This window comes from Echinops telfairi, unplaced genomic scaffold (genome assembly GCF_000313985.2).
Source record: "Echinops telfairi isolate 266 unplaced genomic scaffold, ASM31398v2 ScPeMD7_18;HRSCAF=68, whole genome shotgun sequence".
NCBI classification, from domain to species: domain Eukaryota; kingdom Metazoa; phylum Chordata; class Mammalia; order Afrosoricida; family Tenrecidae; genus Echinops; species Echinops telfairi.
This window is the reverse complement of record NW_022103915.1, coordinates 48,181,869-48,195,663: the sequence shown is the minus strand read 5'-3', so window position 1 is coordinate 48,195,663 and position 13,795 is coordinate 48,181,869. Positions and strand designations below refer to the sequence as shown.

The 13,795-nt window shown below is 44.1% G+C and overlaps 1 protein-coding gene across 2 annotated transcripts in view; it reads right to left on the bottom strand.

Annotated features, from left to right (window-relative positions):
• Window positions 1-13,250, bottom strand: part of ARMH4 (armadillo like helical domain containing 4) — a 146,112-nt gene extending 132,862 nt beyond the window's left edge. Inside the window, exons 1-4 of one of the 2 annotated variants that reach the window (XM_045288204.1) lie at window positions 11,843-13,250; window positions 8,081-8,329; window positions 4,607-4,819; window positions 2,500-2,926 (exon numbers count right to left, since the gene is read on the bottom strand). In XM_045288204.1, coding sequence (XP_045144139.1) covers window positions 2,853-2,926; window positions 4,607-4,819; window positions 8,081-8,329; window positions 11,843-13,244 — 1,938 coding nt within the window. In that variant the 5' untranslated portion in view covers window positions 13,245-13,250 and the 3' untranslated portion in view covers window positions 2,500-2,852. Of the gene's footprint in view, window positions 1-2,499; window positions 2,927-4,606; window positions 4,820-8,080; window positions 8,330-11,842 lie in introns of those variants that run through there. The other variant, XM_004698612.4, reaches the window with a different exon arrangement.
• Between the last annotated feature and the right edge of the window lie 545 nt (window positions 13,251-13,795).

Below are 13,795 nucleotides of genomic sequence, written 5' to 3'. Positions count from 1 at the left end.
ATGTTAAAACCCAAATATAAAGATAGTGGAACCAGTCTTCAAAATGCAAGGAAAGAAAATAATACTACTAATAATAACCTGTTAGAAAAAAGGAGGGGGGGAAAACACCAAAAGGTACGAAAGATCGAGGTCGTTTTCTCAAGTGAACGTGGACTTCTCTGCTGGAGGACACGATTTTTAAATCTCTTTACAGAGGAGCACTGCCGCGTCATTTTCCCAGAAGCAGGTGACCAAGGGTTTTCTGGGGAGGTCCCACCTCCGACCTTGGGGTTGGCAGCCCAGTTCTCCATCACGGGCCCGGCTTGGGCTCCCTTCTAAAGAGGTTCCCCTCATCAGGAGCTGAACAGTATTCCGAGAAAGGCATATTGAAATCCTAAGCCCTGAAACCAGGGAATGGGACCACGTTGGAAATCGGGCCTCTGGTGCTGTCAGTTAAATGGCCATGAAGTCAGGCTCGATGAAATCAGAATGCAGTCTGAAAGCTTACTGCAGGAGTGTTGATTCTGACTCATGGTAAGCCAGGGCTGCCCAGCGGAGGAGTGTGCTCCTTACGGCTTTCAATGGTTGGGGTGTTTTCCGCTAGAGATCACCATCTTTCTTCTGGGGCATTTGGGTTGCCTCTGGATAGATTTGAAATGTCGATTTTTGGTTAGCAGATGAACAAAGTAACCATGTGCACTGCACAAACCAAGACAGACAATAAAACCCTCATTACCAGCAAGTCAACTCTGTCTCACAGCAACTGTCCAAGACAGAGTGGAACTGTCCCTGTGGGATTTAAAGACTGAAGACCTTCTCCAGTGGAGCAGCTGATGGTTTTGAGCTGCTGACCTTGTGGTTAGCAGAGGAACACATAACCCAGTATGCCACCAGGGCTCGCTTAATACCACCCAAGCACCTGCAGCACCCAGGGACTCCTAATCCAATTTATTATCCTTTAACGATTAAACAGAGCAGTGGACCCCGGAATTTCCACACAGGTCCTCTCTCTTCTTAGATGCACTTCCTCATGTCTGGATAAAAAGAGGCGACGGAGAGAGAGGGAGGACAGCCAGGTGACAATGGAAACAGAGTGATACAACCAAAGTCAAGGAATGTCAAGGGCTACCAAAAACCACCACACAAGGAAAGCGGCAAGGAAGGAGCTTCACCCAGAGTCTCCCGAGAGAACATGTCCTGCCGATCCCGCAATGTTGAACTTCTAGCCTCCCAAAGGGCGCCCTGGTACCACTGTGGTGAAAGCACCTGGCTGCTAACTGAAAGGTTGGCGGTTCAAATTCATCCGTCACTCAGTCACTCAGTCACTTGGGCAGGTTTGACAACAAATGGGGGAATTGTGGGAAACAGAAGGATTTCTCCCAAGTTGTCTCCCCCAAATATAGGCTTAGCTGCTTGTGAATGACTATACACTTGGAGGTCATCAAGAATAGATCAGGGGTCATTCTCCCTAAGAGCTATCAGCCATCTAGACCAAGCAGACACCACTGTTTATCCCACAACAAGTAAGGCCCACTCCCTTCTTAAAGATAGTAGTTGTCTGTTTCCTTGTAGGAGACACCAGAGATGTCAAACGCGCCCAAGGATGACCAAGGTTAGGCTGCCATCATGAATCCACGGTCCGCCCATCTTGTCACATGTATACCCCTAGACCTTCCCATTCCAATGGGCACACCCCTAGCTCATCCCCTTCCTGTTACACTTATGCCTATCATAGATCCCCTGCCTACAATGTGTGTGCCTATTGTACTGCCCCTTCCTGTGACTTGTGGTTACCTGTAATCATGTCCCCCTAAAGAGATATAACGCTTGATTAGCAATAAAGAAGAGGCTCTCCCCGGTTCTCGGTCCCCGAGGCTCTCTCCTGCTCTCGTGGCTGGGCTCCCCCCACGAGCACCACCAAGCGGAGCTGAGGTGAGCATGCTACCATGAATTGTGTCTGACTCCATTACAGTGAACCCTCGTTTATCGCGGTTAATCGGTTCTAGACCCTACTGTGATAAATGAAATTCTGCGAAGTAGGATTCCTTATTTGTAAATCAAACATTTTCGTAGTTAGAGCATAGAGGACATGAAAAAACACCCTTTAGTCACCATTACACTCATATTACCCAATTTATTAAACGAAAAAGGGAAAATACAGTAAAACATTTTGGACGTTACAATGATCATTTATTATTTATTATATTATTTATGGCATCTAGTTTACAGTATTACATATTTCACATACAGTATTATTATGCATAGTTCTTACAAATACTGTAATCAATAGCCTATGAAATGGCTTAAGGGATGTATTCTACAGGTGGGTCGCCGTCTTTTCCCTCTGAAGGAGTGGGTGTAGGCAGTGGGTGCTGTTACGCAAAAACCGCAATAGAGTAAAGCCGCGGAAGTCGAAGCGCGAAGTGGCGAGGGTTCACTGTACTTGACTCTTCTACCTCTCATGCTCTCTATGACTTTACTATAATCTTTACTTATCGCTGTGCAAGTGTGCCTGCCAGACCTGTGACGATTAGTGGAAGAACCCTCCCCTTCACCCCACATGAAATGTAGCCTCTGAGCCTCCTTTTGATCCATTCCTTAAGCCAGTATTCTACTGTGGGATTCTCCACCAAAGCAAAATTGAGCTCCATGGTTGTGCAGTGATTCTGATCTTGGTGATCTCAAGTGTGACCAAGTGGAATTGCTCATAGCTTTTATGGCTGTAATCCTTATGAAAGCAAACCATTAGACCTTCCGCCTGTGGCACTCCAAAGTGAGTTCAAATTGTCACCATTTCGATTAGTAATCAAGCACAAACTGCTCTCCACATCCATTGGCCTTGGAATTAGACTTTAACATGTCATGTTGCTCTGTCACCGAACTGCCAGCGTGACTCTGAGAGTCTGGAATGGGGTCTGTTGCAAACTAGCAGAACCATCCACCTTCCCTGCCAGGACAATTGAAGAAACTGGAAGTTACTAGCACATCTTTTATCTTGGCCGCATCAAACAAAGCTAGGTTAGTGCCCACAGGATTACCTGTCTTTCTAAATTAGTCAGAAACTGCACTGCAAATCTCAGGACAACGGGGCCCTTCCCCCAGGAAGCAGATTTCTGTTCACCTGCCAAAATGTGGATTCATTCCACAACGCTGGAGCCCTGCATCCTGCCTTCTTGCTTGGTGATGTGCAGCTGTGCCCCAGGGACCATTCTCAGCCGCAGAGCCAAAGCCCCACAAAGAACAGTTTGGCATGAACTCCAGCTTAATGAGCGAGGAGATGCCACAAAGAACAACATCCTAGCCCAGAGAAGGAAGGCGGGAGGGAGAATTAAGGACCAGAGCCAAGTTATTAAAATGTAAGCCACCTTCAAACTTGAACTCAGAAAAACATGGTGGGGAAACACAAGTTTTCCTTTTACCGCAAGAGTCTCAATCTAGCCTCTATATTAAAATCATCAAAGGCCCTCACTGAAATTGCTGATGCCCGGGACAGTCACACAACATGAAGAATGGAATACAGCCGATGTACACTCTACGATATACAAACTTCTAAAAGTTTGCGGAAAGATGGATGAGGACAGAATTTTTCCATGAAGTTTTTGAAGCCTCCTGGGTTTTTTTAAAAGAAATATATATTTTGAATTGGCAAATATCATCTTAGATACATTTTTACCACAATGTTTCAAATTATTTTTTAATTGTCCCCATGACCACCAAACAAAGCTGATGTTAGAAGCCACTCCACGTTGACGGCATCAGGATCTCTGGAAGGGGGCCTATTTAAAAGAGCCCCCAAGGTGATTCTCATACACAAACAACAGCCGAAAGCCACTGGTGGTGGCCGGGGATGGCGAACGCTCCCTCCAAGGGCCATATCTTACAGACTAGGCTCTCTGAGCCCGCAGTCTCGGTCACAGCTACTCAACTCTGAACCAGTGTGGCTGTGTTTCAGAGCAGCATTACTTGTCATCACTAAAAGTTTAATTTCATATAACATCTCATGTGTCACAAAACTGTATTCTTGTTTCGATTTTTTTTTTCAGTCACTAAAAATACAAAAGCCATTCTTAGCTTGTAAATGATACAAGAACAGATGGCAGGCCAGATGAGGCCAGGTCCTAGTGTGCCCACCCCTGACGTACAAGACAAATTGGACACACTTCCCTTAATCTGTTCTCAAAAACAACACTTACTCAGGGTTACGGGTTGAATTGTATCCCCAGGAAGTTATGTTGAAGCCCTAAACGCCTGTACCTGTAAATATGACCTTGTTTGGAAATAGGGGTGGGGGGATGCTTTATGCTAATGAGGCAGAGTAGACTAGGTCTTAACATCAATTCTTTGTGAGTGATGTCTTATTAGAAGACACACACACACAGGTTAGGAACACCTACAAGCGAAGGAACACTACGGACTGTCAGCAGCTACTAGAAACAGACAGCAAAGAAAGGCCTTTCCTTCGAACCAACCCTGAATTCCAACATCTAGCCTCCTGAACTCTAAGAAGACAAATGTCTGTTCGTCGAAGCCGTCCCCGTGCAGTACTATTGTTACAGCAGTACTAGCAAACCAAGACACTCGGTGACTTAACAGATCCTGGAAAAGGTCCCCTTCAGAGCATGAGTACCTTCAGATTCAAGTTGGTCCAGGCCATAGGTGGCATCTGTATTGACACGACGAATGGATGGAAGGATGGTCCTTCTCTCAGAAGACACTTCAGAAGCAGGAAACGCTGGGGAAATGCTGACCATCTCCTCCATTTCTCCAGGGAGGGTGCCCGGTGAGTCTGAGACCGACGTGAACAGCTCTTCACTTGGTCCTGTGACTGCGTCCATTAGTTCTGCGGGTAAAAAAGAAGGCACGACTTGAGCTACATGATAAAAATACTGCTGCTGTGAGATGCCATCAAGTCAGTTCTGACCAGAGCGGCCTGATGCACAATAGAATGAAACCCTTGCAGTTCACAATTGTTCCTAAGACTGAGCCAGTGTTGCGACCACGGTGTCAGTCCACCTCCTTGAAGGCCTTCCTCTCCTTTGCGGCCCCTCTACCCTACCTAACATGACGTCCTTCTCCACAGACCAGTCTCTCCCAATAACATGTCTAAAGATTGCACGGTGAAGTCTCGCCATCCTTGCCGGATGTGCAATATCGGATCTGCACGATGTATGATATAGGATGTACTTTCACTTTGATGCAAGACATGGTTCATCTTATACACTCAGACAGTAAACCTGACACTGAGGCCCCTGCCTCTTCCCACCATTATCTACCTAAGCCCAAAACGCTCTCTTCCCAAAATAGCGCACTGCCTCAAATCAAGTTTTAAAATCTCTATCTTCTATTCATTCTTTTTACAACAACAAAGACTTTGCAAAGTTTTGTACAATACAGTTTTTTAAATAAATTTAACAAAATGTCAAAGACTGTTTTCAAAAAACCAAGTGGCTTTCTCAAAATCAACATAAGTAGTAAGAGTCTAGATCTCTGTCAGAAATGTGTTCAGTTTCAAGCAACCCAATTTCGCCCTGTGTGTCCTCAAGGCTGCAACCATAAACCACTGTAGTTTGCAGGTGCAGTTGATCATAGGAATCTCCTGGGCTAATTGTTAAGATGTAGATTCTCATGCTTTCCATACAGTCCAAATCAGCTGAAGGAGAGTCTTATTGGCAATAAAACCCGAGACAATGTATTTTTAAAGTGCCCAGAATATGGACCCACAGGTTCTCTCACAGTGCTGGGGGGAGTATGAATTGGTGCAACCACTTTAGAAAACATGCGGGCCTCACTTCCTAAAGTTGAACAAGAGTGATTCCTCTCTTACTGATATATACTTAGCTATCCAAGAGAAACGCCTAAGAAGAGCATGTAAAAAAATGCTCCCAAAAAAAACAAACAAACAAAAAAAAAGAATGCTCCCCACAGTCATATTCAAAATAGGCAAACCTGGAAATTACTCAAAATGAACACTGGACTAGATGAATACACTGCAACCGTTTCATATTAGAATATAATAGAGAAGTCAAAAATGTTCCTCAGATAATAATTATAATTATATCCTTTTACGAAGTTAAGCATAGCTATAATTTTAAGATGCATCCTCTTAAGAGTAAATACGCCCCAAAACCCACTGCCATCAAGTCAACGTGGACTCATAGTGACCTGAGAGGGTGGCTCCCCAGTTTCCAAGACTGTAACCCTTCACAGGAGCAGAGAGCCTCATCTTTCTCCCTCAGATGGGGCTGGTGGGTTTCAACCAGTGACCTTGCTGCTATCAGCCCAATGCTTAAGCCACTGCACCACCAGAGTGGAAGACTAAACATACCTGCAAGAAAACGAACCTGAAAAGGAATTCAAAAATAAAAGCTTGTGAATAGCAGCTAAGATGCAACTGTTGGTTTCCCATGTGCTGAGGAAAGAAGAATGATGAAAATCAAAGACACGTAAAACTAACTAGCCCACTGGACCATGCAAACTCAGTCTTCCTGACCCCGAGACCAGAAGAACTCGAGGGTGCCTGGCTACTCCTGCCAACTCCTCTAAAAAGGATCGCATTGGAGGGTCCTGGATAAAGTGAGAGAAAACTGTGGAACAAAACTCAAAACCATAAAAGAGGCCAGGCTTGCTGGTAGGACAGAGGCTGGTGGGAGCACAAGGCTTCAGCTCTACAACTGAACTCAACCCCATGGCTCGATTTTCAGCCCAGCAACAGACAGGTCTAAGGTAAATAGCACCGGCGAGGTACACACACCTGAGAATAATCAACCATTTGAGATCAAAGGGGCAGAATTTACCAAAGGACACCGTCAGAAGGTTAGGAAGCAGAGTCAGGAAACACAGGGAGGAAGTGTGGCAAGTGATGTTACATTGTTTCGTCCAATCACTGAGATGAAACAAAATGTGTAAGAATTGTTAGGTATAAAACTAGTGATCTAAGCCTTCAGCCAACTCCCAGTAAAATATTATGGGTTTTTATTTCTTTGTTTTCTTTTTAAAAGGAAGAAGAGGTAGTCAAGGAAATGATAAACACGTGATTCAGGATGATGGTTACCAAAGAGGAAGAGTTAAGGTGGGAAGGTTGATGAGATGGCATGTAGGCTACTGACAAGGTGCTACTTTTTGTGAAGGAGAGGAAGGATTGTGCAGTATTTATTACATTGTAAAAAAAACAACCAACCAACAACACAGTAAATAATTAAAAGCAATCCACACTTGGATTCATGAACACAGGCATGAGGTCCAAAAATAATAATATAGACATTCCTCACTATTCTTGGTCTCCATCAGTGCATATTTATCTGCCCACTAAAATTTATTGGTGTAGCCCTCAAATAAATACTTGTGACACTCCCTGTCACCCATGGCCATCTGCAGGTGCAGGGTAGTGAAAAATATGAGCCAACAGCACACAGTGGCTGCTGAGACCAATCAAAGACGGCTGGGTGTCACTAACACAGTCTTCAAGGGGACGACTTAAAAGAACGTAAATACCACAGATAATGAGACTCCACTGTACTATAAGGATTTCTTTTTTAATAACCAGGTGATTCTGATTGAGGATCTCTCGATCTTTATGTCGGAGCTTTTGGTGGCCTCCTGTAAAAGAACACTCTTTGGAAATAATCTTTCAAATCCTTAAAATACCCTAGAAAGCCCATGTGACTTAGGTGTTTTCTAGTGATGAATAAACCAAGACTTAGGGAAGTGAAGAAACTTGCTGGAGGCCACAGTGGGTCATGCTGGAATTCAAACCCAGGTCCTGCTATTTTCACCTCAATCCCACCCACTCCCCATCCCCCACCCCATTCAACTCCCAGTAGCCAGAACTGCACATTAGGAGAAAATTCTAAGGTCCGGCTGCACAGGACCCACTGATAAGCCATCCAGACGTTTTCACTTGGGAAATTACCTCTTGTCCTTTTAGACTATGCCACATATCTCCAAATGCTAACGCATCCCCCTATCTATCCTGTTCACCCTCCAGATGAGATGTGTGTGCAGCCCAGCCACTGACAGGACCATCTGCCTCTCATTCCAGTCTTTGTCAGATCACAGAAAAGACCCATCCCCAAAGCACGAGACCAAGACCCTCCTCACTGACCTTGCCCAGTGGGCGTGACTTGGAAAGACAGAGTGAAGGCAGTGGTTGAAACAACAGCGTCCAGGGGCTCCGACCTTCGTGAGAGCTGAGTAACACCAGGCCCACCTGACACGGATGACGGCGACTCTTCTTCCTCGGGCTCACCATTCTCTCTGGCAACCTCGAGGGCAGAAACCTGCTCCTGTGTCACCAATGGTAAAGTGGCTTCTGCTTCTTGACCAGCTGGTGCCATCTCTTGAGTAATAATGTCTTCAAAGGAAGAAAACAATATCTTAAAATAGACAAAATCTTGATGCCTTAAGAAAACACTACATCATTAATAAAACGGAGAAGAGGGGCTGGCGGACAGCTATTTCAGGGAACAGGAAGGGAAAGAGATCTCAGAATGAAATACCAGAAAATAAATGTGTTCACTGATGTTGCTTCTAGGGGTAGTGAATCAATGTCAGACACACATAGAAAAGTTAATACAAAAGACAAATAACATAAAATTCCAAACAAAATAGGCAGATCAATCAGACCTACCTTTCAGATGTATTTGAATAGCAATACATGATCAATGTGTTATGAAACACAACTAAGTTGCATGCAGAAATTCTCAGAAGCATCTATATTTAATCATTTTAACATCTGTATTTCTTAAGAATGAAGTGAGCATTTTACATAATAAGGATAATAATTATAATCGCTAATGTGTACTGAATTTCTGTTAGGTGCTACACAAGTTTCTATCACAGGCCTTGCTAAGGACATGGTGTGCATTATTTCATCCTCCAATATGCACTATTGGCAGTATGTATTAATATCATCCCATAGTAGCTGTGTACTGTCGTGATAAAGAATGCAGGCTAGTTGAGAATGAGCATTATTGAAAGCTTTACCCTGTCTCCAAACCTCATTGTTAATGCAAAGTAGTGTCCAGTCACCTAACTGCTTCATCTGTAGAAATCAGCAATCCATACATTTGGGTCTAAACAACTGTCTTATACACATATATGTTCTTTCTTTTGACAGTGTTTTGAATTCTATGTCATTGGCTAAATTAATGGTAAGATCAATAGAACTACCATATGGGGAAAATTTATAATGTCCTTCAACAAAATAATGGTGTCTTTAAAATAAACCATAGATAGATGAATGGATGTTGAACTCGAATTTAATCCTACTCGTAATCTAAGAACAGGGAATTCGTATGACGTGGCCCTGCTCAGTACCTACCACCACGAAGTGATCACTGAAGATGTGGATGCTATAACCAAGCATGCTAAAGAAGCAGATGGTGCCCAGCTAGCAGAAAGAATAGCATCTGGGGTCTTAAAGACTTGTCTTAAAATAAGCAGCCATCTAAGTGAAACACTGACTAAATCCACTGAGAAGAAACACACAAGCCTATGTGATCTAGGAATTACAAATAATAAAATCCAAACCTAGAGGGGGAAATGGTATTAGAGCTTAATTTCTGAACACCCAGATTACAGAAGGCTGTGGATGACAGTGAAAACCCAAAACCCATTCGCAGGTCCCCCATGGATCAAGCCTCTGGTGAATCTGCTCTACGGACCAGAGATAGAAAAGGCCTCATTATCAGACAAAGTCCACTGCAATGCAGATTGCTGCAGTTGTCGTTTGGTCAAAATGTGACTCTTTGCCATTGATCTCTCTCTTGATCCAATGTATCATTGCTCCAGCTCTTATGTGATTGAACTGTTGAAATGCATGATGTGGCAACTGTATGTTGGTGAAACTGTTAAAAAAATCAACAAACTTTTTTTTTTTAATGCAGGCTGTATGGGGGACCAGGAGCACAGTCCAAGAGGACACCAAGGTCAACTGGCATACCCCAGTTCACAAAGGCAATGTTCTATGCCCTCATCTGATGAACCGCAACCAGACTTAAAAGGTCATGAGCAGCCATCTAAGGTACTAATACTGGTCTCTCTTCCTCCAGAGGGGAAAAAGAATTATGAAAATCAAAAGGCATGTGGAAACAATTAGTCTAACGTTGTAATGGACCATGCAAACATTATTTTCTGTAACCCTGAGACCAGAAGAACTAGATAGTGCCCAACTTCCACTACCAACTGCTTCAAGAAGGATCACATTATAAAATCCAGGCTAGAGTAAAAGAAAAATGTAGAACATAACACAAAATCATAAAAGAGATCAAGCTTACTGGTCAGAGAGAGGCTGGCAAGCTCCCCAAAATTATGACTATTAACCTTTGTGTTAGAATCACCAACCATTTAAGGTCAGTAGAGCAGCTTTTACCCAAGAACGAGGTTCAGAAACTTAGGGGGAGGGGAAGAGTGCAGGTCCTAGAGTCAACATGCCTTAGTCTGAATTGTGGCAGCCATTTATTGGCTGTGTGACCTTAAGCAGTTTAAATCCAACCCGAAGGGCCTCAGACAAAAAAGTCCTGGCAATCCACTTCCACAAGATCAAAGCCATGGAAAACCCTAGGAAGCACAGATCTGCTCTGAAATACATGGGATTTCAACTCAACTGCAACTCAGGGGGATTACTGTTTGTTCAGGTACTACATAAAAACCAGAGATTTCCTTGTTCAATGAAAGATTTGTTATTCTACGGTTTGATGATGCCAGAAACACCTTAAGGTTTTACAGAAAACTGAAGTAACCTCTTACCCTGCCATATCTCATACATTCCTGGTCTTGGGGGCCAACTCTTCATGTCATTTAAAAGCCAACTTTTCTAGAAGCACCTGTGAAAATGTACAGGGCTGCAAAATACACCTCTGCGTCTTTCAAAAATGAGCTGAGTATGTAAAACCCTACCTTTCCTTTATGATTTTAATTTAATCTTAATAATGCTTTTAAATGCATTCTGAATTTGATAGTTTCATTCATTGAGATCCTTGGCTTAACAAACACATGACATTTATTCCTAAATAAGTTGGGATGACCACAGCACATCCCACTAAGTTCTTCCTTGCCATCCCATGATCTGAGCAACGACACATAATACAAGAAAAACATTATCCCACAGCAACAAATCCATATGGCCTGCCAGTTTACAACCATCACACGAGGAGAAAGCAGAGGGCAGGAACAAGCCAGCACACTGATCTCATCTATCCTGATCGGGTATTTCTGTCCTTGTCTCTAAATAAAATTCTCTGGGAGAAAACAAACTCAAGAACATATAGGTTACTATTATGTAATATATATATATATTTTTTTTTTTGGAAGCTAGATCAGGGATGTATTTTTACTACAATGTATAAATAAGTATTCTACATCGTTTTTTTATACCATCGAAACATACTCTTTTATCATTTACTGTCTGTTTATACATTTTCATAATAAAATGTTTGAAAAATTAGTTTGTCGTAGGGTTTTTCAGCCTCAGTACTATTGAAGTTGTGTTAAGATAAATTCTTTGGTGGAGGGCGGTGGTGGGGGTGGTGGGGATTCTATGCATTATAGAATGCTCAACAGCATTTCTGGGCCACTAGATGCCAGTAGCACCTCTCAGTTGTAACAACCAAAAAACGTCTCCAGACATTGTCAAATGTCCCCAGAAAGACCAAATTGTCCCCAGTTGAGAATCACTGATCAATATGCAAAGGTATACTTGGGTATCATTTCTACATAAAACACACATTTATTTGTGTACTTTTGCCTTTCATTGCAAAGGCAATGTTCCGTGTGACTTAGCTCTTCATGGTCACTTAAAAAACACAAAACCAAATTGAAGCATTCCGTAGTAAACAAAATGTATGTTTCTTTTGCGTTTGTTTACCTTTAAATGTGTTTCCCTGTGGGTGGTGAGCCTCAGACTCATATCCCGAGACAGGAACGGTGGTCTCTAAGGAAAACGCGGCATCCTTGGCTGCGGTGGTCCCCGTGAAGCCTTCGGCCTTCTGGACCAGACTCACAACGGACACGTCCACATCCTCCATCGGGCTTGTGGGAGTAAAAGAACTCTGATCTGTGACGCCAGCAGATCTCTCAGCCCCACGGGCTATTAGCAGGTCTGAACCCGTGGAGGTTTCCCCTTTGGGCAGCCCCAGAGCCCTGTCTGCAGCCCCTGTCAAAGGCTCAGTCCCAGCCATACTGTCACGGGTGACTTGTGCTGTCTGCGGTGTTTCCATTCTCACCTGAGCCTCTGTGTCATCTCCCAGGTGCGGGGCCCTGAGGTGACTAACACGCTCGAGTTTGGTGTCATCCCACTCATCACCTAAGTCAGAGGCCGCCGAAACAGCTGCGCGGACACTGGCTGTGACTTCTGGGGCTCCAGGCAGGCTGTCAGTTTCTGGCTCGATACTCTGAGCATCCTGGGAGGTTGCAAGCAAGTGCTTGGTGGCTGTAGCCTGGGTATCATCAGCTGGCCTCGTCTGTGAAGGCCACTCTCTGTCCGGTGCGAGACTTGGGGGCTCAGTGCCACGAAGAGAAGCCACCCAATGCTCTGTGGCTGCTTCAAAGCTTTCAGTCCTCAGACTGGTGGTTAAAATGGCATTACTATTTACATAGGATGATGGTGAAGGTCCCAAATTCACCTCTTCCTGACTTTCCGATGGAAATACTGGACCCTCCAAAGACTTCAGCCAACCCTGTGTTGCTTCTGTGGTCACGTGTACCATGGGCAGAATGTGGGTGCCGCCAACGGGTTCCCTTTTCTCATTGATGTTCAGAGCTGTAGGTGCACTGACTGCGACGGCTAGCATTGGCTTAGGAAGCCTGCTTTCAGGGGACGTTCTCTCTGGCTGGCTGGAACCAAGCAGTTCTTTCTCTTCTGTGGGGATGCCGGACTTGGTAGGAGTGTAATCACCAGGGTCATTAGGCTGCATAAGCTCTGCTCCTACAGGCTGGGTCCCTTCATTCGCAGGGGAGACTAGACTTAATGATGTGGCTGAGGGTCTTTCTGGCCCTACCATCGGATCCTCAGAGAGCACTGGCTGGGCTGTTTGTTTTGAACCTCTGAATTTACTTTCTAGGTCTTCTATTTCTGTCCTCTCCGACTGCCTTTTTTCCACCTGAATATGTGCTATCTCCCTTTCCGTTTTGGGAAAGGCTAGGCATTGTGTGGAAAAGTTGAGAATGAGGAGGCTCCAGAAAGCCAGACAAATGTGCAGGACAATTGGTCTGCTCATAGCGGAAGAGAAATGTGAACATATATTGGCCAACTTGACAATCCCAGTCATGGAGTCCTGCAGGAAAATAAAGCACATCAAACTGTCATACACGTAGTTATTTTCTTTCTTTGAAATCCATACTAAACCCGCTGCTGTTGAGTCATTTCTGATTCCTACAGACCCTACAAGAAGAGTGCTGTGGGTTAGGCATTGGGCTGCCGGTTCAAACCCCCCAACAGCTCTGCTCAAGAAAGATGAGGCTGCATGCTCCTCTAAAGATGTACAGTCTCAGAAACCCGATCTATACTGGGTCACTCTTGAGTCGGAAGAGACTCAGTGGCAGCAGGTTTCATTTTGGGAATCTTCACTGAAGCCACTGGCCACATCCTTCTCCCATGAAGCTCTTTTAGTTAGAAGGCAAATGCTTAGCCACTGTGCTGCCAGAGATCCCTTTTTTAGGAATGAAGCCCTTTAAATTAACTCATAAAATACAATAATCTCCTTGACTGCATGCTGAGAGAAGGTAGCTAAAAGAGGCTGTTTGTTCTATTTCTTCATACCTTTGAGACACGGATAACCCAATTCATTTTTCCCTGAAGAATTTTGCAGCTGATTTAACC